Below are 21799 nucleotides of genomic sequence, written 5' to 3' on the forward strand. Positions count from 1 at the left end.
CCTTATTCATTTATGGCCATCCCAATACCAACCAGATAAAAAGTCTCTTACCCATATTTCATAGCATAGTTGTTGCAACTGTGTTAATATACATTCACGAGTATTCTGTGCATCCTGATCTTGCACCAAAGACAGTTTAGTAATAAATGACTTTTTAGTAATATTGGCATAATTTTTTTAAAAGCCTCACATAAAGATTGCATCCCACTTTTATGCAAAAAAAATTTGGCATCAAATCTGTAACAATTATGCAGCAAAATATTGTATATCTGTTCCATTATCAGCTCTGCTGCTAGGCTTAGGATATTATTGAGATAAAGATGCTTGTTAAAGGCCAGAAACAGGAGTTATTTCAGTTAACCAATAAACAAAAAAATTTAGGATATTTTCTTTTTTTCATAATTTTACTAGAACATTTATAAAAATATTAAATGTATGTATACATGTATGCACATATAAGTATATATATTTATAGATAAATCTTGAGACCTAGTATTAAATAATCCAGCTGTCACAAAAATTATTAAAAATTATTTCAGACAAATAATAGCCTTACTGCCTCATGGTGAGTAATCAACTCTGTCCACAAAGTATGAACTAAGTAAAATCTTAGAAGCTATTTTCAGATGTCAGTGAAGAATGGTCTATTTTTATTTGGAAAATAATTACCCATATTGATTTTTTTTCCCTGTAGATTGTTGAGAGGGACATTCTCATTTTAATCAAACACATGGGATTAGTATTGGGATAATGTAGCTACAGTTGAAATATGAAATAGGTGATAGAATATAACACTTTCCATCATGGAAAATTCTGGTTATGCTGGTCATAGGAAGAATCTGCAAATTTATAATCCCAATTTGGGAGGTTTAAGATTTCTAAGCAAAAGAAAACTACCAACACTAGAGAAACCTAGAAAAATTACTATTCATTACACTAAAAGGTGAAATAATTCTATAACAAATCTTTGCTGCATAACAAAACATACATTAACATAAAAGGTGTGCCTGTGTCCTGATGGGGAGTAATGAGCAGAGGCTCATTTCAATGGTGGTGTTTGATAGATGTTTCAATAAGAGCCTGATATAAGATTGGTAACATCCAAGGAAGCATCTTTCATTCTGGATCAGACGCACTTTACATTTAAATTCTTCTCCAGCAATTTTAACTATGGTTGAATAATAGGAAGATAATTTTAGTGCTTTGTTATTTTGGCTATTAGTTTTAATTTATTGAGATTAAATATAGACTTCCCATTTATCATTGGGTTTTGCCATTTACTGCTTTTAATTTTATGTGTTGCTGAACCCTAAAGAAAAAATGTGATGCTCCAACTTTGTAAAAAGATTAGCTCAGTCACCTAGGGATTGTTGGATTTTGCAGGCCTCAATGGAGAGGTACCTGTGTTCACAGATACCAGGACCAATGGAATGCTGACTTGTACACAGTAGGGGCTTCATAAAGAGAAAGGGAGAAAACACCAACTAAGAAAAATCCTTCTTTTGGGTAAAGACATTTTTCCTTTTCAGGTTCAACAGCTAGACTGTGTGAACAGTGACTTCTTGGCAACTCACCATAACTTCTTGACAATCCTCTCCTCTTCGTGGAGGTATTTCTGTCTCTCTTGCTCCACTAGGGTGCGCTGTCGCTGCACGGGATCCTCCAGCCTCTTCATTGTTTCCATAACTTTGCTACTGATTTCCAGCTCAGCCTTCTTCATCATGGCCCTCAGCAGCTCCTGGTTCTGCAGCTGTGGAACAAAAGAAATCAGCCTCAATGGGCTGTGGCTGCCTGCCATCGTGGTGACTGAAAGCCCTGCAGACTTCAGAAGTGGATTCGGATAAACAGAATCTTTGCAACTGCATCATTATTTCTCTATTTCAGCAGGAAAGGGAAGGGCGCAAAGACTGTACATCCTATTTACTTCTTCAGCCAACATCTGAGTTCTAGCAACTGACTGACAACCAGACTTTCGTGTCTGTGGCTACAAAAGAAAAAAAAAAAAAAGAAAAAGAAAAAGGATCCTTTCTATTATTTGGCCAGTGCAGCCTGGGTATGAGATATAAACTCTTATGGACAGGTTTTTTTTTAATAGAAAGCAACAAGGAACCCTAACTTGGGAGCCAAGCAGACTTTGTATCAATCCCAAACCTTCTTCTAAGCCCACTGCGAGACTTTGGGCATGTTACTCAGACCTTCTTGGTCTTCATTTCCCTATCCATAATGATGGGGGACCTACTTTTTCTTTTGGGGCTATTCTGAGGATTATATGAAATATTGCTTAGATTGAGAACTTGGTTATGGCATATTTCAGAGTATCAGTTAAAAGTGAATCTGTGCCTCTCTAGCTGGTGCCTCACCTAGGAATCCAAGACCCTAAAAGCATTATTTGACGTTGATGGCATTGATCAGAATTCTAGCTGAGCCCAAGTCTCTTGGCAATTTACTAATATCCCTGGATTTGATAAAGGCTGCAGATGTACATAAGCCCACACTTTCCATAGCTTCCAGAACTCTCTGGTGTGTTATCCCAGAGTAAATAGGATGAGCAAGTTTGTATCCAGACTTCACAAGAATCTAGACAAACAACGTGAGTCTCTGGGGAAGGACAATTTTAGGACAGCATATCCATCAAGCGAGTTCCCTTGATCAGCCTCAACAGCGGTGCTTCTATTATGCCTATTATATTATCCCTAAGGTTCCCCTGAAATATCAATTAGCAAAATTCAATTGTTTCCTTTGTTTTCGGGTTTCATGGCTGTTCTCCAACTCCTGTATACCACCTTGTGGGAGTGAAGGTGTCGTTGCCAATTGCCCACAATCTGTGCATGCTAAGCAGCAGTGCAATTTGACTGTGTGACCACTTGCTTGAGACCTCGTCATGGTTTCTACTTTCTCTGAGTAAAGACAACACATTTTAACTCAGGCCACAAGTAAAACCACTTTGGTTTCCAACCTGAGCATTGCCTGATGATTAACTAGCTTCCAGAAAGAGACTGTCTGGGTCCAGTTTCTAGTTTAACTACAGAGAAGTGGTGCGTCTGTGGCTAAGTTATGAATCTCTGTGTCCACCCATAAGAAGGTGCAGTAATAGTTCAGAGCTCTTGGCTGGTTATGGAGACTTAGTGAGACGATCAAGTGCTTATGATAGTCCCTGGCATGAATCCAGCTCTGAGCACGTACCACCTGCTTTTATCAGGCAGCAGAAACCTGGGGGTGGAGCCTGCGGTTTTGTTTGGGAGGGAACCAAATAAAAATGTGCGGCTCTTGGTGACCTTCTGTATATGACTCACAATCATGCTCTCACAACTGCTTTTGCTAATGTCTTTTTACTGTGGTCTTAAAAACAGTTGACATGTTGCTAAAAGGCACCATTTCTGGAAACAACTTCCTGCCATGCTCTCGGCAGCTCCAGCCTGTCCACAAGGTGCTAGGCAGCCTGGCCCCTTCCCACATGGCCAGTCTCCTCTCACTGCATGCACCTAGACCTCTCTGTTCCAGACACACCAGTATCCATCTTTTTTTTTTTTTTTAAATTTTAGTTGCAGATAAACACCATACCTTCATTTTATTTATTTTTATGTGCTGCTGAGGATCAAACCCAGTGCCTCACATGTGCTAGGCAAGCACTCTACCACTGAGCCTCAGCCCCAATCCCTCCTTTCAATTCTTCTGGCTGGCCAAGCTCTTTTATGCCACAGGGACTTTGCACCTGCTATTTTGACCTCTTGAATGCTTCTCCCTCCACCTGGTTAATTTCTGCTCTCCAAAGACTCCAGGACACTGTGCCAAGCACAGAGCAGAAACAAAAAATAAATGCCTGTTGAATGAATGAACTGCATTAAGCAGCAATGTTGATGATAACAGAACAATGGAGAGTTCATAATTATGGTCTAAATGATTAAAATATGGAGGGGCTTACAGGCCCTGGGCTCAGCTCTACTGTTCCACCTTGCTCTAATGGCAGTAGCTGTGGCAGGGCTACCAGTCAGCACTGCACAGGTCAATTAAATACACACCACTACCTGCTATCAAAATGGTATGCTCAAAATTCACTCCCCTGGATTGAATTCCACAGAGTCACTGCCTTCGAAAGGGAGGGGGTGTGAATAGTGATGGGTATGTAAGGGACAAGTAAACAGATAATTAAATAGGTCTAAAAGTTACAGAAGCCAGAGTCGCACTCCTGAGAGATTCTAATTTAATTGGTCTGAGGTGCAGCCTGAGCATTGGGAATTTTTAAACTTCTCAGATGGTTCTGATTTGCCACCAAGAATAGCATCATAGGCTAAGAAAAGGGCTCTCCAATGTACAGATGATGTCGCTGTGCTGTGCGCAGCCCTCTGTATCAACCCTTCTGCTCGAATCCCCCCAAACAAACCCCACTGTGGTCTCATTAGCAGCGAGTATTAACAAGGGTCACCAAGTGAGAGATTATTGCTGGAACATTTTAAGATTCTCGAAATTGAAATGTGAAAGATAGTTAAAGTAAAGCCCTGAAAGCTGAAGGGGCTTGTTCAGACTCACCTCACGGTCCCAGGGCACGGTCAGGATTAGAAGCGGGAAATGTGAATTCAACCTATTCTCCCACTGGCCCAAGTTGCTCTTCCCTCAGGATATGGGAGCACGTCTGTTTTGTCCCCAGCTGCAAGCACAGTTTCTGGCAGGTGGTAGGTTGCGTGAGTGGCTCTAACTGTGATGTTTCTGCAAAGACCATGGATGCACCGGGGGAATACAACTGCACCTCACATTCAAGTGCTAGAAGAGGAGCGAGGGACTCTCCTGGCATTCTAGGCTTTATTATCCTCCTTCCCAGGAAGAGGGGCTTTAGGGGATCCAGTTGCGAGGACCCAAGAGGGAACACTTCCCAGCACTCTGGCTGGCACATGGGCAGCGCTGCGTGACCCCTGGAGGAGTAAACATTTGCCTCGTTTCTCTGTCCACTTTTCTCTGCTCCCCCCATGCTTCCTGCCTCATGTCCCTGATACGGTCTCCAGGCCACAGGAATGTGCCCGTTCATCTCAGCACAGTGCAAACAGTGCTTATGGAAAATGCTTCCAGTGAGTAGTTATTGGCAGCTCAAATCATTGGTTTATTTTTGCTTAGGAGGTGATGCTCACATTTCAACTTTTTTTTTTTTTTAAATCAACTCCGCGGAGTATGGTTTACATGCAATAAAATATACCCATTTTAAGCCAGAGTTCTGTGAGTTTTGACAAATAGATATGCCAGTATAATCCCCACCCAAAAGACAGACAACATTTTTTATCACTCTAAAAATTTCCTTCCTTATCCTTTGCAATTAATCCCCAACCCTCAGTCCAGGGAAGCCACAGTCTGCTTTCTGTCATTAAAGATGAATCCCTCCTGTCCCAGAATGTCACATAAATGGAATTATACAGTCAGTTTGTACTCCTTGGTGTCTGGCTTCTTTCATTCAGTACATTTTGTGTTTGTTTGGTTGTTGTTTTGTGGCGCCGGGGAAGGAACCCAGCTAGCTAGGCAAGAACTCTACCTCTGAGCTACATCCCCAGCACAGTACACTGATGTTTGAGATCCTGGCCATGCAGTTGAATGTTTTAATAATTCATTCTCTTCATCGCTGGGTGGTATTCCATTGTATGGTTATACTAGCATTTTTGTATTTTTACATATTATCTTGATCCTGTTGATCTTGCTAAATTCACTTATTTCTAGTAGCATATTCTATTTCTAGTAGTGTATGCTGTAGATTTCTTGATTTCATACATGCACAGTAACATCCCTTGTGAGTAAAACCAGTTACACTGCTTACTGTCCCACCTGCATGCCTCTATTTCTTTTTGTTGGTTTGTTTTGTTTTGAGACAGGGTCTCACTATGTTGCCAGGCTAGTCTTGAACTCAGGCTTGAGGGATCATCCCACCTCAGCCCCGCAGGCTGGATGCCTCTTTTCTTTGTCTAGTCTTTTACACTTGCAGGGTTTTCAGTACAGCATGAAATAGAAGTGAGAGCAGATTCCCTTGGCCTTGTTGCTGATGTTACGGGGACGTGTCTGGTGTTTTACCATGAGTAAAATGATGCTCTCCGTAGAGCACTCTACACAGATGTGGCTTATGATCAAACAACAGATTCCTTCTCTTCCTAAATCACTGCATGTTTTTATCATCCTGTCACATGCTCTCTCAATTTTTATTGAAATGATACAGTTTCTCCTTTGCACTACTAATAAAGTCAAAGATATTGATTATATTTCTCATATTAGAACAGTCTGGTATTCCTGGGAAAATTTATATCCTTTTTACTTATGGTTGGATTTCCCTGCTATTATTTTGTTAAGGATTTGCTGTATCTATTTTCATGAGGGACACTGGTCTGTGCTTTTCCTATAATATTTCTATCTGGTTTTGTTCTTAGGATAACACTGGCTTCGTGAAATGAGTTGGGAAGTGTCTTCTATCTTCTGAGATATTTCCTTTTACTGCTTTAAAGATGCCGTTCCTCTGTCTTCTGACCTGTATTTCATTTCTGATGAGAAGTGGGATTCATTCTTGTTTATGTTTCCCTTCTGGCTGTTTTAAAATTCTCCTAGTTATCCCTTGATCTTCAGCAATCCGACATGGTTTCCTTTGTGCTAACCAGTCAAGGTGTTTATTGAGCTCTTTTGGTCTGTGGATTTACAACTTTCATCAAATTTGGCAAAATCGCAGCCATGATCTCTGAATATTTTTCTGTCCTTTGCTGACCCCTTGATTTTGTTCCACAGGTCACTAAATTTTGATTTGTTTTATTCTTATGCTTCAGCTCGGGCAGTCTTTATCGCTATGTTTTCAAGTGGACTGATATTTTGTTTGGGCAGTGACTCGTCTTCTAAGTCTGCTCAAATACTATGCTTTTCAGCATTGAAAGCTGCATTGGGATTTTTAGAAAAGGACCTTTCCATATCTTGTTTTATTATGTTTACATTTTCCTTTAAATCCTTGAGAAGAAGAATATCTGTTTTGAAGTTCTTGCTGATGACTTTATTATCCATGCCATTTCTGGTTGGTTTTTACTGGGTGATATTTCTTAAGGCTATAAATCACATTTTTCAGAATCATTGTGTCTAGTAATTTTTGATGAGATGCTCGACATGGAGTTTGGGATTTTGTTGTTTTCCTTTACAGATTCTGGACTTTCTCTGGCAGACAGTTCAGTTACTTATGGATCAACTTTTTCCTTTAAAGACTTAAGGGTGGTCCTTAAGACTGAGGCACAGCCTTTCTCTGCTCTTTGTTGAATGCTTATGTGCTCTACAAGGCTTCTTCACTCTTGCCTGTTGAATTATGAACATCTTCCAGGCCTGCATCAGCTCTGGGAAGTTTTTAGCTTACAGCTCCCCCGACTTGGTCTTCGCCTGGTTCAGTCGTCTTCCCACTCTACACAGACTTGGCTGATGATCAAACAACAGATCCACAGAGTTATGTAGTTCTGTGCACAGTTTTCTTCTACTTGGTACGCCATTCCACAAATCCTAGCTGCTTCAGCTCTCTAAATGTAGCTCTTATTTCAACTCAGCAGCTGATCTTGGGTTGCTTGGGGTTTCCCAGGCATTCCATCTGAAAAGCACCTCGAGGCAGAAACCTTGATCAGTGGTAGGTCTCACCACCTTTATTCCCATTCCCCAAAACATCACACCCCAGTTATCTGTTGTCCAGTATCTGAAAGTAGTTGTTCCGTTTGTTTTTTCAGTACTGTAGCTGTCAACAGTGGGAAGGCAAATAGATTTGCAGTTATTCCCTCATAGCTGGAAACATAATTTATTGCAAATGTCTTTGACATGTTAATAAGCATACTTAGGCAGAAATAATGTTCTTGGCCATTAAAATTTTAATTGGGCCAAATGAGTTATTCATATCAACTTCATAAACAAAGTAGGAAACTGTTTAAATCAAATTCCACCCACCTCACAGAAATAGACCTGTATTTTGTGCACTTATTCCTGATTTCTTTGGTAAAATCTGTTTTGACAAGAGTGGACAGTGTGATGGGACTGACTGCTGTCTAGAAGTGATACTCAACAGCGCCTACCCCAAGAGCTGGGGAGTTTCATGATGATTGCCAGAGCCCAGAATGACTCATGAGCAACTCAGCAAGTTCCCCCAGGCTTTAGGGAACAAGACAAAGGAGGCCTGGTCACAGCTGCATGTCATCTGGATGCTATCTCCCCATCTCAGACAGCTTCTTATTGTCTGAAGATCTGATTGAGGCTGGGGATATTCCACCAAGCAGCCCCATTGTCAAACCCTGTACTAGTTTTATTTATTATTTCTGCCTGGCAGGAGAAAACAGGTTTTCTCCACAGAAGCCACTCCTGGTGTCTTTTTCTCTGGGATACGCCTTCCCCTGACCGTTATTTTGGACATCAGAAAATAAATAAGACCCTGACACATGAAGTAGTATCTTATAAAAAGATACATTCAGATAACTATTGAATTATATCATTTCAAACACAAGGGTTCTGTGAACTGCTGTTTCTTTTTAATGCTGATCCTCCCTCTCTGGGCAGAAATAGCACATTCACAGTAGTCTCAAAAATGTAACACTAAATTCAGAATAACTCAATTTGTTTATTTATCAGGAAGCAAAATAAGGAGGTAGGGTCTAAGAAAATAAAATGGTGGGAATTAAACAAGTCAGATGTTTCTAGTTTCTTGATTTAGGTCAAGTCTCATCAGGTTTCCACAGAAGCTGCAACCATCACTTCCAGAAACTTATTTCTCTCCTCAGCCTACAGGGAGGGTGAGAAGTGTAGTTGCTTCTGAGGATCTGGAATCATTTTGGCAAAATCCAAGTACTGGGCCATTTGGAAAAGAGATGTTGTTCATCACTTAGGAGCTCCCTCACCCCCAAATCATATCAAGGTAACAGACATAGATAATTACATTTAAAAACATTTGTTACAAAAAAAACATTTGTTAGGAATAAAAGTATTTTCCATTGTTGCCAGTCAATTATAGACTGTTATTTGGGAATAGGAAAATAGCAATATAAAAGATGCATAGAGTGCTCCTACCAAATAAACCTAAGCAGAGGGCACATCCGATTAGCTCCTGGAAAAGAGGCTTTAAGTTACCCTGTGTTCTCTTCTTACCAAGCAGTAGGTAACTCTGTTAGTTCCTGTTTTACCCTCTATGATAGTTGACTGATCACAACAGTTCCATGAGATACCTTATAAGAATGAGCATCCATAATAACCTGAGAGCAGTAGTTCTTGCCCTGGAACATTCTAGAATCACCAGCTTAACCTCTAGTCCACACCATTAAAGTCAGTTTCTGGTAGGGCTGCCTCAGTGTTGGTCATTTTGTTAAGGGCTTGAAGTGGCTCTAAGGGGTAGCCAGGATTGAGAGTCATCCATAGACAGATAATCCATGTGAAACTGTGGAGCAGAGGATTATTTGAATTTATTTTTAGGGGTTTTCTTGATCTGCTTAGGCTCCATTTTCCTCCCTTAACTTTCCTTTCATCCTGCTAAAATCTATGCCCCCTTCTGTGTCTGCATCCCATTTCTGTTCCTGAGAAGAATCCATCAGTGCTGAAAGTGAGATGCTCAAATACGATACGCTTGCAGTCTAGGATTTTCCAATGATTTAATTATCTAATTACTGGAGCTGGCTGCCAAGCACAAAAGATTTCATTCATTTTCACTATTTTATAACACAGTTCAAAGAACATTTGAATTTCTAATTCAATTTTTGTTCTTTTGAGACTCTTCTAGAGAGTTTCGCATATCTCTAATGATAGCTCCATTATTGGACTTATAATCACTTTGGGGTTGCACTTCATTTTTGGTGTATAATAATACACGTGCTGAAAGAGAATGGGAGCTGCCATAGCTTAATTATTCTGAATTGTTTTTGGCTTAAACAGACTCCCCTGACTGAAAAGATAGAAATCTGAGGGGGAGGGAAGTCAAATGGGAAGCAGAGAATACCAAGTCACAGGTAGAAACAATACCAACTGGGTTAAGAAACAAAGTACTTATCTTCCCCAGCATATCTGCACTTGAGAACTGTAGAAATTTCTAAGCTCAAAAGCACCTTTGTACATTTTTCTTTCTTTTCTGAGAGCCAGAGAAAATAGAATTCCGAAGCAATAGCGGAACTTGGGTGTTAAAAGGACCTAGACCTTGACCCCAAAACTTCAAGTTCAAGGTTGCAAGGGGTGGCAAGTTGTGGGAGACCTCTCCCAGCCAGCGGGGTACCAAATGATACCAGTCACCAAAGAGCAATGCTGTAGACATGAACACCATAGCTGCAGTATCGAATTCACCTTAACACCCATGAAGTGTACAGGGAAAGTAAGATATTGATATTAAATTAATCCTACTTTTGTCTCCAAACCAACAACTGCTCACTTTTGAGAGCAGTGAGGGATTACTATATACATGATAGATTCACTCATTTTTTTGACGGGCAAAATGAGGAGAGCATAATTTCCAAATAGCCAGCAGGTGGCGCTAAAAGGCAGGAGAGGTGTGAAGAGGGGCTTCATGGGCAGAAACCCTGACCATCTCTGGCCTGCATATGTGTCTTTTGGCCATCAGAGCACTAAACGGTTGAGTTTAATTATTTTCCAACATTTAAAGACACATATATTCATGTAAAACCTGTATTTCCACACTCTCTTGAAATAACCGACTATCAGACTGAGTTGGCTGGGACAGAGTGGCCACGGCTCTCTAAGGGCAGTTTCCCCTTGTCCCTCCTCATTTCCCCTGTTACATTACTGCCTGGACACTGGAGACTTCTGACTTCGACACCCCACCATACAACCCCAGGCTAACCTGAATACTGCATTTCATTGCAAATTCTTTAAAATTGAGAAGCAATTTTAGGAATCCATGCAAGGATGGGCAATTTCAGACAACATGATTCAGAAGCGATTTAAGTAAATTGGCACCAAATATCCAAGGTGTGGGGATCTCAGCACTGACCAGTGTGATCTGTTCTATTAACTCTTGAGACCCAAGCAAGAGACTTAGAGCAGGTCTCTCAAGTCAGCTGCTCTTTTTGTCCTCTTGTATGCAGAGAGCAAAGGGAAATCATTTTCTTAGCTATAATTAGGTGGTGAAAAAAAATGTAGGGTTTATGTCATTAGCATGTGGAAGGGAGAGAAGAGCTGTGATTCAAAGACCTTTCCTTACTGCACCTCAGGTGCTTAGGGGGTTGCCTTCCACTGGCTACTGAGGACGTCAGAGTGGTGGCTTCAGGCTCCTGTTGTTTGCCTTTTAGCAATGTTTAGCTCATGAGTATCTTGAAGAAAGTCAGGGAAGATGTTGATCAAGTCTAAGCCAGGACTATGTCCTCAGTGCTCCACCTCCCACCAAAGGCAGGGAGGTGTGAGGCTGATACATAACAAACCTGTGACCTCATAAAGAGATGTGTGAGCCCGCTCCTCAGTCCCTCCACCCGTGATAGGAGTTTTATGCATTGTAAGATTTATGGAATTTGTTGACCAAGATTTGTGACATGAGAGTTATTTTCTCTTCCCTTTAATTCCCCTATAGTTCATATATTCTTCAACAATGGAAAAGGATAAAGAAAACTTGGAACATACTATGCAAATAAAATGCAGATGTTTTTCTCAACAAATCATCCAGAATGGCTTTTTTCCTTATGAATTCATCTTCTATTCTAAATTCATAGCTCTAAATACATCACAGCTCTTTGCAAAAAAAGAAGAAAAAAAAAAAAAAAAAAAAAAAAAAACAACAAGAAAAAGCTTGACTGACTGTAGCACCTTGTGCCTGCTCCCTGGAGAGAAGGAAGTAGCTTACATTGAGCTGGCAGCCTTAACTGGTTGTTAGAATGCTCCACAGGGCTCCTGTCTATTCAAGTCTTCTCTAATAGCAGATATCAATAGTACTTTTTTTTTTTTTTGTCATGTCTAAGAGCATGCGCCACTTAAAGAAATCATTATGGATTGTAGTTGCAGCAGAAGACTCTAGACCAGGATTAAGTGGTGCAGGGGAAGCATGCCATTGTGGTTCTATGCTTCAGGTCTTCAGTTAGCCCCTAGGAAAAAGGTGGCAGAAAGAGCCCAGAGAAGAGCCAGTGGGGCAGGGATCTGGAAGGAGGTAAAAGGTGACTTAGGGCAGGTGAGACAGGGTGGATCCATGAGGGGTACCTGGAGCTGTCTCATCTGCTGGAGCTGCAGCTTGAGTTCAGCCACACTTCGCTTCATGTCCAGCAGGCTCATGTGGATGGCGGAGGCTCCTGTAGGCAGGGGCTGGCTGGGTGGCACTGTGGCCTCTAAGGTGCCCAGAGTCTTCCCTCCAGAAATGTGAGGAGTTCCTATGAGAAAAGAGCAGCAAAAGACCTCAGAATGCCAGAGACGGAAGTCCAAGCTCTGAGCCCCATCCCAGGAGAGATTTCTGGTAGCTTTAAGAACACCATTTCCTGGGCTGGGGAGATAGCTCAGTTGGTAGAGTGCTTGAAGGCCCTGGGTTCAATCCCCAGCACCGCAAAAACAAACAAACAATGAGAATGCCATTTCCTTCACTAGGAAACATAAGCCACACAATGTTATGGGATGCAGTCTGTAAATACCATGCTCTAGAAGAGCACAGAGCAGGACGCCACTTTAGGAAGTTACATGTCCATGCTGCTTCCTCCCTTCTTTCTTTCTTTCTCTCTTTCCTTCCATTTGTTCTCCTTTCTTTTTTCTTTCTCCCTCCCTCCTCTTCCTATCTTCTGTAAGCACACAGGTTTGCATGGATAAAAGTTTAAAATATATATATATATAAAAACAGTATCTCCCACTGGTGTTGTTCCACACAAATTTCATATTCCTACTGTAAATTCTTAGATTTTTAAATCTACAGAGGGTACATCTGTAATTTTATAATGGAAAAAATAACTTTAAGATTTTGGGACCTCAGAGAAAGTGCTCAGTGACCATGTCCTGCATGGCAATGTACCCTAAGGATGCGCCACATCATTTCTGGACAGAGATTCCAGAGGGGATCACCAAGGGAAACTAATAAGGGTTTGTTTCTCTCCTGAATCCCTGCAGGTTTCCCAAACCCAAAGGAGTAGGACCTCTGTACACATCTCCTTTAGTAAGAACATATGGTGCGGCTCAAAAATTCTTTAGGAATGGAATAAAAAAAGCAGAAAGAAACTCTTCTGGGGCTGGGATGTGGCTCAGTGGTAGTACAGTTGCCCAGCATGAGTGAAGCCCTGGGTTCCATCCCCAGAATCAAAGGGGCATGGGGCATGGGGCAGAGCAGGGGAACTCTGCCTAAGTTATTTTATAGATGCTATAAATTTTTGTTTTTTGAATTCAACTTAAATAAACCTCATGTATTTCATAAGTTCATCAGGGAAGGGCCTGCTTTGGCTAAGGTTTGTTTGTAAAAGGACTTAAAAAGAATCCAAGTAGCTAAGTTTAAGGAATGGGAATGAAAAGGAAGGACTGCCTCCTCTTTAAGGTAATTGTGTGGAACAGGCTTCCAGAGCGGATGAGTTACTAACTTTCACATGCATACGCATACACGCAAGGTGCCCTGGAACACATGAATGCACACACACACACACACACACACACACACACACACACACACACCTGTTCAGTTCTTTCTGGAAGCTTTGTAATGGGCCAAGCTGGCCTTGCTGGACAGAACCCCATGACTTATGTGCATACCCCGGAGTGGCTGGTTACCTAGCAGAGGCCTGTCTTTCCATTCTGGCTCAGCAACCAAGGAACCCTTTCCTTCCCCGGCACACACAACCCTGTAAGTCTCAGTGGAGCTGATGCCCTGGGCTAAAGGTGGCCTGCAATGATTCAGGGAGTGCTGGCCACTGTCCTCTGACTAGCTTGGCCTCCACCACACCACTGGAGGGTGTCAAGGCACAAGTTCTTCACCCTTGGAAGACCATCCAAGGAGAGCAGGTCTCCTCCCTGCCCCTCTAAGGGCTGCTGGGGTGGAAATCAGAATAGATCAGAAGGCATCTTAAAAGATTTATGAGGGAAACCCAGCACACCAGACCGTGAGCTTTTTGTTATTTTTATGAGCAGACGTGGTTGCTCTTAACAGGATGTCCCCTTCCCCCACCCCAAAATGAAAACGGCCCTGGAAATGAGCAATATTTGCCATCTCTGCAGTTGTTCAAAGGATTATTCTCTACTGGGAAGGTAAGAAGTAAAAGGACATCCGATAGCATTTCCAGTGACAGTAGTATGTCAAGAATTAGCGTTTCCCAGGGTCAACTATTCTGGGGGAGGATCACAACCAGGCAGAAGTTCTCCTCTGGGGAATCAGTGCCTTATTTTTATCATCATTCCCTGTGTGCCTAAGTGCACGTGTATGCGTGTGCCAACATCCCTGCCCCACCACAGAATATTACGTGTACAGCGAAGGGCACCGGCAGGTACCCCTCCTACGGAAATAGCACTGTGCTATCTGGCCACCTCCTGTTTGGTGACAGGAACTGTTCTGCTAATTCTTCAACCTGGTGAGGGCTCACATTCCCTCAACATTCCTCTCCCTCTTTGAACAATCTGAGGACACCTCTGCACCTCACCCATCTTTCACTGTTAGAGAAAAGAGGTCAAGTCTACATGCTACCTGTGACAGCTAAATGCTGGTAAGTGGCATTCACAACCAAATTCTTTATGGAATCTATCCCCATAAAGGTGCTGAGGCTTAAACCCAGGTCCTCACACATGCTACACAGTCGCTGTTCCTCTGAGCTACCTCGCCAGTCCTAGGCTCATCTTTTGAGATGCCCATGTCTTCTTCTATTGTCTCTTTAGTTCATCACATTTGGTTCCTACTCCATCATTCACTGGAATGGCTCTTTGTAAGGTGACCAATGGTTTCTTAGTTGTCGGCCTGATGGGCGTGCTCCAGGGCTGACATGACTTCGTTGCAATGTGACATTGAGTCATTTCTCTTCAGTTACTTTGAACATTTCCTCTCCCTTGCCCTCCTCTATTGCTCTGTCTTGGTCAATCTCTTTCCTAATTCCTTTCTCTTGTCAACCCTTGAAATCCTGCACGTACTATCCTGATTCTCTTCTCACTGGATGTGCTTTCTACAGATTACCTCTACCTCCATCATCTGCCCAGGAATCCCATGTCCTTGTCACCAGCCTACAAATATCTTCAGCTCCATAGACCAACAGCTTCAAGTCACTTACTGGACTTTCCCACAAGCAGGTCAAATTGATTATTTCCACTCATCTTCCTTAAACAGCCTTCTGTTTCTACAGACCTAATTTTAGCCCAGGAGTACAATATCCACTCAATTTTTAAAGTCAGAACCTGGGAATCATTCTCAGTATCCACTCTGTAGTGTGATCTTGAGCAAGTACCAATCTGTCGGAATTTATTTCCTTATCTATAAAATGGGCCCAAGAGTTATTGTGTAGGCTAGTGGAGTGAACACACATAACTGCTCCGTCTGGCACAGGGGGAACCCTTGTGGCTGTTAACTGTGTTATTTCTCTGAGCAGAGTGTCAGAAAGAGATTCTGCCAGCTCTCCCCTCCTCACCTAGAGTCTCGGAAGGTATTGAGGCTGGAGGTGGCAGCAGTACCTGGCTGAGATCTCTGGTAAATGCGCTGAAGTCTAGATTCAGGATGGAGATGATCTGCTGGTTGGATACCATCAGCGGGTCCCCACTTAGGTTCCCAGAACCTGGGATTGGCCTTCCATGCCCAGACATGGGTAGTCATATTCTGTCCCCCTCATGCCTGGTTTAGTGAGAGTCAACACAGGATTTGTCCTCAGAACCTCATTCTTTTCTGAGTACTTAACCTACCCCTGGTCATTTATTTTTGTCAGTTACATCTTAATTTGAATCTTATAAAGTACACATTTGATGTGAATTTATTGTAACAGAATGAACATGGGTTTGAGGTTTGGCAAGACTGGCTGTCACTCTTACCAGCTGTGTGGCTTTGAATGACTAACTTAAACTCTGAGCATCATAAAATATGGACACATACACTTCCTTATAGGGTTATGTGTGTTAAGTGTTATGATGTGCAGCAGAACACACTGTATGCCTTGGATCTATAGTAAACTACATATCCCTAAGGTAACCAGGAAGTCTGATTTTCCCGTACCTTTGGTCAAACAAGTTCCTTGACTTCTATGTAATTCCATTTGTCTACAGAACAGGGCTAATACTTGCTAGGATTCTGGAAGCATTTGTGTATTTTGTGCTCTATATAGAGCTGCTATGGCAACTAAACCCCTGTGGACAGTACCTAGCCTTGAGACATTAGAATGAGAAAGACCAGACTCAGCAGAGACGTGGGAGAAAGAGTGCTCGGTGTTGCCAGTGGCTTTGCAAATGGGTTCGGTCTTTCAGAAGAGAGAGCTGGCAGCATGTCGCCAGGGCTACTAAACTGCTTATCCCTTTGGACTTATTGATTCCAATTTGGGGAAAATATCCAAGGATACATTACACCTGCTCCTTCCCCCATGCTCAAAAGAGACATTTATAACATTTTTCAAAACAAAGAAATAAAACAACTGGTATATCTTTTCAGAGACTAGGGTATCTTAACTTAAAACAATGTGATAAAAGGACAGGTATGTGAACTAGGTTGATAGGTGTCACATGTGTGTATAATATGTTCAGGTTCCTTATTGAAAACATGGAAACATAATTGCTCCTTAGCCTGGAGGCTGGATTCAGGAGTTAATGGGTTAATGCATGAAAAAACCCTAAATAGTTTATGACATATATAAAGTACTTACTAAATTATTACTCCACAAAAAGGGAAAAGGAATAGAAGGAGAATAATAAACCAGTGTGTGCATATTGATCAATGGTATCAGACACTAATCATTTCTAATAAGGATCCCAAAGTGATGGAAGGTTTTAGTAGTTTCCTTACCCCTGCTCCAGTTCATAATACATAAGAAAATAAATGAACAAATAACTATCTCCAAGAGAAACTGGCAATTGCTCTGAAAACAAGTTTTAGCAATTTCCATGAAATAATTCTCTGGCTTTGGCCAAGGCCACTGATTGATTTCTAAGCAAAATGCTGGAAAAGCAGCCCCTGTTGGCTTTAGAGCTAAACTGTGCTCAGCCAGCGTGAACCAGGGCCAGCAGGGGATTAAACCTAAGTCCCAAATTCTGTCCACTCTACTACACTGCACAAAACTAGGAGATGTGGTTTCCCCAAATAAGGGGTTTCACCCAACTTGCCATATGTTTTTGGGTAATTTAGCATCTGAACACATTTCTGCCGATGATTTCTATTTCTAACTTGAAGAAGGTGTTGGGGGGGACTGCATCTTCTCAACAGAGCTCTGCCTGGAGAATGCAGGGGAGGCTGGCACTGAATATACCTGGGGACCAGGAAACTCCTCTGATGATGGAAGTGGTCCTCTTCTTGGAGAAGACTGGCATTTAAAAAGCAGAACCTGGTCCAAGCACACCTTCTTCTCTCACCCGGACCACTGCTGCTCCCTACCGGCTCCTGTCCCTGCTTGTCTATTCTCATGCTGTCGCTGGGCTGATGTTCTTCCCCAGTGTCCAGCCTTCCAATGGTTTCACTCTCCAGTTAGGTCAGCATCTGTGTTCCCTCCACCTGGATGGTTCCTGCCTGTGTTCACCTCCCTAACTCCTGGCCACGCTTTGCACTTCACTTTGACACTTTCCCAAGGGGATGCTCTCAGTGTAGACCAGCCCTGGGGTTAAACATTTCTCTTGTCCTTCTTGAAACTCAACACACATAAAATTACTTGTCTTATTCTCAACTTTCCCATTGGAGTCCAAGTTCTAGGCAGTCAGTCCTGGGTCTGATGCCTGCTGTATTCACCATCCTCATCCAGTGCCAAGCACATAAATATGTCTTGGATGTGTGGCCACATAAATGAATTAATGAATTAGCAAGTGAATGGATGATTGAAGATGACAACGTTTCATCCCTGAACCAATGACTAACTCTGATTTTTCAGCACTAGCCAGAAGCTGTTATGTAGGGAGTTATACCTAAAGCCTTCCAAGTCACACCGACTGGGGGACTTGGGGAAAGGTCTACTAATTCTGAAATCAGCAGGCCTCCTAGACCTCCCAAGAACATTTACTTACCTGCACTTTCTGTGTGGTTCCTATTGGCTGTGGTTTTCATCATTTTCTCACTGAATGAAAGACAAAGAGAGTCAGCGACATACTTTCCAAAATGCCCTTATTTTTTTGTACCCTTCATTATTCTAAGCAATTAGCAGTGATGAGATTAAGCAATGAGGGTATTTCAGCATCAGCACCATGACTGGCTTGGATGGAAAAGGCTTCCCAGGTGTGCATCCTACACTGGGAAATGCAGCCAGGCACACTCGTGACTTTAGATGGTGGCAGACGTGGACACACATGGATGGTGGTTGCAGGCACTGTGCAGGGGGTGGTCCATGAAGCCACATGCACTGGGAAGCTCATTTGCCCTTTCTGGGTCAAAATTACCTTCATCCAAGAATTACCAGAAGGAAAACAAAATTAAAAAAAAAAAATTTAAAAAAAACATGATTCATAGAGACGTGAATATTTTAGCTTGAAATGATTACGAGGAAACGAATTTGAATGAATGAATGATCTTAATGATTAAAGAGAAACAGGTTGAATTAAAGTTTTTAATTGGATAGCTCATTTCTTTTTACCTAGATGCATCTTTGCTACTACTTGTAATGGGCCCTTTAAAAAGCGCAGACTGAACAAGGCCAGTTAAACTGGCAATCTGCTTCTCCATAGCTTGCATCCTCTCTCTGGAAAACAAGAGAATTGTTTGTTAAAGCTCTATTGACTTTCAGACTGGTTTTTCTAGGTGAATGATCCACCTGAGGGTTATAAAATGTACCACCTACTAGGCCACCAAAGTTCACTCCAACCTGGCTCAGAAACCGGAAGAGCCTGCAAATCCTTGGCTGAGATTGAGATTTGATGATCAGAGCTGAGGATTAAGCCAGTGACCTCACTAAAAAGACACTGTGCAGACCATCAGAGGCCTCCTGGAAAACTGAAAGGAAGAAAGCAATCTTCCTCAAATACTTCTGTTGGCACATCATGTGTTTTTGAGTGTTTTTGTCCTGCTTTGTTATTTTACTTTGTACCAAAAGGCTCCTCTCTGGACCAAGGGTGCCCTAGGCGAGGTGCTGCACAGTCATTCACAGTTCTAAACTGTTCTCTGCTGGGAGGCTGCAGGATGGTTTTTGTGTGAATGAGGGAGATGTTTGCTGTATGTGTATTTACACTTCTTTTATAGCCCAAGGGCAACGCAAACAAATGTCTCTTATTAAGACCATGGAAAATGATTGAAATTAGTGTATGTTTGGGAAGAGATGATGCTCAATCTGATGCCGTAGAAACTTTAGCCTGCAGGCTTTTATAGAATCAAGCAGGAAAATGAACTTCCCTAACAACCTGATATCACAAGGCATTGATAAAAACAACTCCCTTCATTATTGACTCCAGACAGACACCATACCTCTCTGTCTTCAGGAACTCACAGGGGCCATGTCAGTCATTTCAGATAGGATCACATTTCTGGACCTCAGACAATGGACATTTCACAGAACGGTCACTGTTATTTTCGACACATTATAAAAACAACTGACTACATGAAGTGTGGCATCAAATGTCACCTCCTGTGAATTCATTTATGCATACCTGGTAGCTAAAAACAGGAAGAGAGGGGAGAATGGCTTAAATAGTACGGGTCATACCCCATGAGTAGGTGTCCTATGTGAGCTTGGGATAAGCGACCACGTGGGTCTCAGTTCATGGATCTTTCATGGGAACAATGGTGATTCCTATGCTACAAACAGCATATGCATACACTATGGCTCTCAAATACAGCCCAGTGACTTTCTCTGGTACTCAGGGGGAACAAATAACAGTGACCTATTCTTTTACGAAGTTGGGCTCATTGAGAGATGATACATCCATGTCCTAAATTTTATGGCATTTTCAAGCACGGCTTGATGAGTTGTACCTTGGAATGGGACCCATATTGCCATGTGACATTTCGGTTTTGCAATTACACGCCTCTGACTTCAGAAGTCCATGCATTTTCTTTAGTTTAAAATGGATGGTTTGTCACAACATTGAATTTTTCAGACATAAGTTATGCAGTAAGGATCATTAATGACTGTAAACCCCAAAAAGAAAAAAAAATTAGGTATTGATAGTATGATTTCTCTGTTCTAATGGAGTAGAAAGAAATCTCCAAAGGTGAATGTAGAAATGCATCTCTCTGGAGTGACTTGGCAAATGTCTCCAGGCACGCCAGTGGATGCTGAACCTCATGAGTTATAGATCAGTCACACCTCTTTCCCATAAAATTGCTAATGTGTCAAAGAGAAAAATTAGTCAGAAATTCAAATAAGGAAAGCAGGTTAGTAAAAACCCAGTGGGAATCCCAAGTTTACTGAACCAAGTCACACAGTGACATCTCAGAAGCAATGGGGTAATGGTGATCATGCATTGGCCATACTGGAGACAGGAACTCACGCAAACTCTTGGGAAATTAATGACTTCTTTGGGGGAAGTGCTCAGTATCAGGTGACAGTCTTCCCTTGCCCTCATTTGTCCCACAGGGGATGGTTCTGTCCCCAGCAGTGCTTGAAGCCAAACTTATGTCCCAAAGATAGGAGATCCATTCAGAACTACGAGTTTACCAGTATCTTATTCAATCTCAGGCAATGAAAGGAAGGTATCTTTTCTTTCTTTCTTTCTTTTTTTTTTTAAGTGGCATGGTATTTTTAGAATCTAGATGGCTGTGGTTAAGAAATGACTTAAGGGTTCTGTACAACTAGGGGTGAGATTGTGAGGCATGGTATGACCCAAGAACACAAAGAAGACAGTGATATTAAGAAATGCAAGAAAATAGGTAAGTCTATAGCTGTAGAGGATAAAGACTCTGCTAAGATGCAAATGGTGAAAGGGAGTGCAGGGATTCCAATGCAGGACATGGGCACAAAGCTGATTAGGGTTAAACCAGCGTTCTTTCTGAATCCTCTCTGATCAATGGCTTTCATTATCTTTTCCAACAACGGAGAGCAGGAAAAAGAAAAAAAGAGAAACAATAAAATAAAACAAAAATCCCCCCAAACATAGCACCAAAACGATTCTAGATGGAGGACATTGATCTTCAACTGGTTTATCACGATGGTTATAATTGTAGAAAGTCAAGCACAGGCTAAGCTGTCTCCACCCAGAAGTCTGCAGGGTGAATGCTGGCATTTTCCTCAGCTCTGTGGGTACCTGGATTCTCCCCTGGGCTTCCCTCAGGTAAAGGTTTTAGGACCTGGAGAAAGACAATTCCCCAATCACATCTCATTTCCTTATCCTTCAGGGCATAGTTGTAGGACTTCCTGGGATGAGATGCTCAGGAGCAAAGCACTATATCTAATGGGCATTCAGAGGCTCCGTGCACCTTCTCGTATTGTAAGTTAGTGCATTAACACTCCCTGGGTGGCCTCTTCCAGGCAGTGTCACCGGCAGGGCCATCAGGAAGGAGATGTGATTTAGCAGAGACATGGGGTGAGATGACTGACATCCTTCTCTGAAGGGTTCAGACGTTTGAGCCAGGCAGCAGAGAGGGAGTGTGTCTTTCCCCCTCTCCAGAAAACAGCAGGGTCTGAGCACGATGCAACCAGCAAGGCTCAGCACACTGAGCACAGACGTGTGCTGCTGAGTCTCAGCCAAAACCACCCTATGAAAATACAATTCTTTTGACACATGGTAATGAGAAAAGTTTTCCCCTCTTAGTTAATCATCAAAGTGTTTCTGGTTTCAGGATTCATTTGAGGGAGATTAT

General features: G+C 42.1%; 1 protein-coding gene across 27 annotated transcripts in view; it reads right to left on the reverse strand.

Moving 5' to 3' along the window:
• KIAA1217 overlaps window positions 1-21799 on the reverse strand; it is a 796647-nt gene that overhangs the window by 29898 nt on the left and 744950 nt on the right. For 20 of the 27 annotated variants that reach the window (XM_079106261.1, XM_079106268.1, XM_079106277.1 and 17 more), the window contains 4 exons: window positions 18642-18746; window positions 18079-18128; window positions 12148-12314; window positions 1575-1750 (listed from right to left, as the gene is read on the reverse strand). In XM_079106261.1, the coding sequence (XP_078962387.1) occupies window positions 1575-1750; window positions 12148-12314; window positions 18079-18128; window positions 18642-18746 (498 nt within the window). The remainder of the gene's footprint in view (window positions 1-1574; window positions 1751-12147; window positions 12315-18078; window positions 18129-18641; window positions 18747-21799) is intronic. The other 7 variants (XM_079106279.1, XM_079106281.1, XM_079106259.1 and 4 more) reach the window with 1 other exon arrangement.

This window comes from Sciurus vulgaris (assembly GCF_902686455.1).
Source record: "Sciurus vulgaris genome assembly, chromosome: 12".
Taxonomy (NCBI): Eukaryota; Metazoa; Chordata; class Mammalia; order Rodentia; family Sciuridae; genus Sciurus; species Sciurus vulgaris.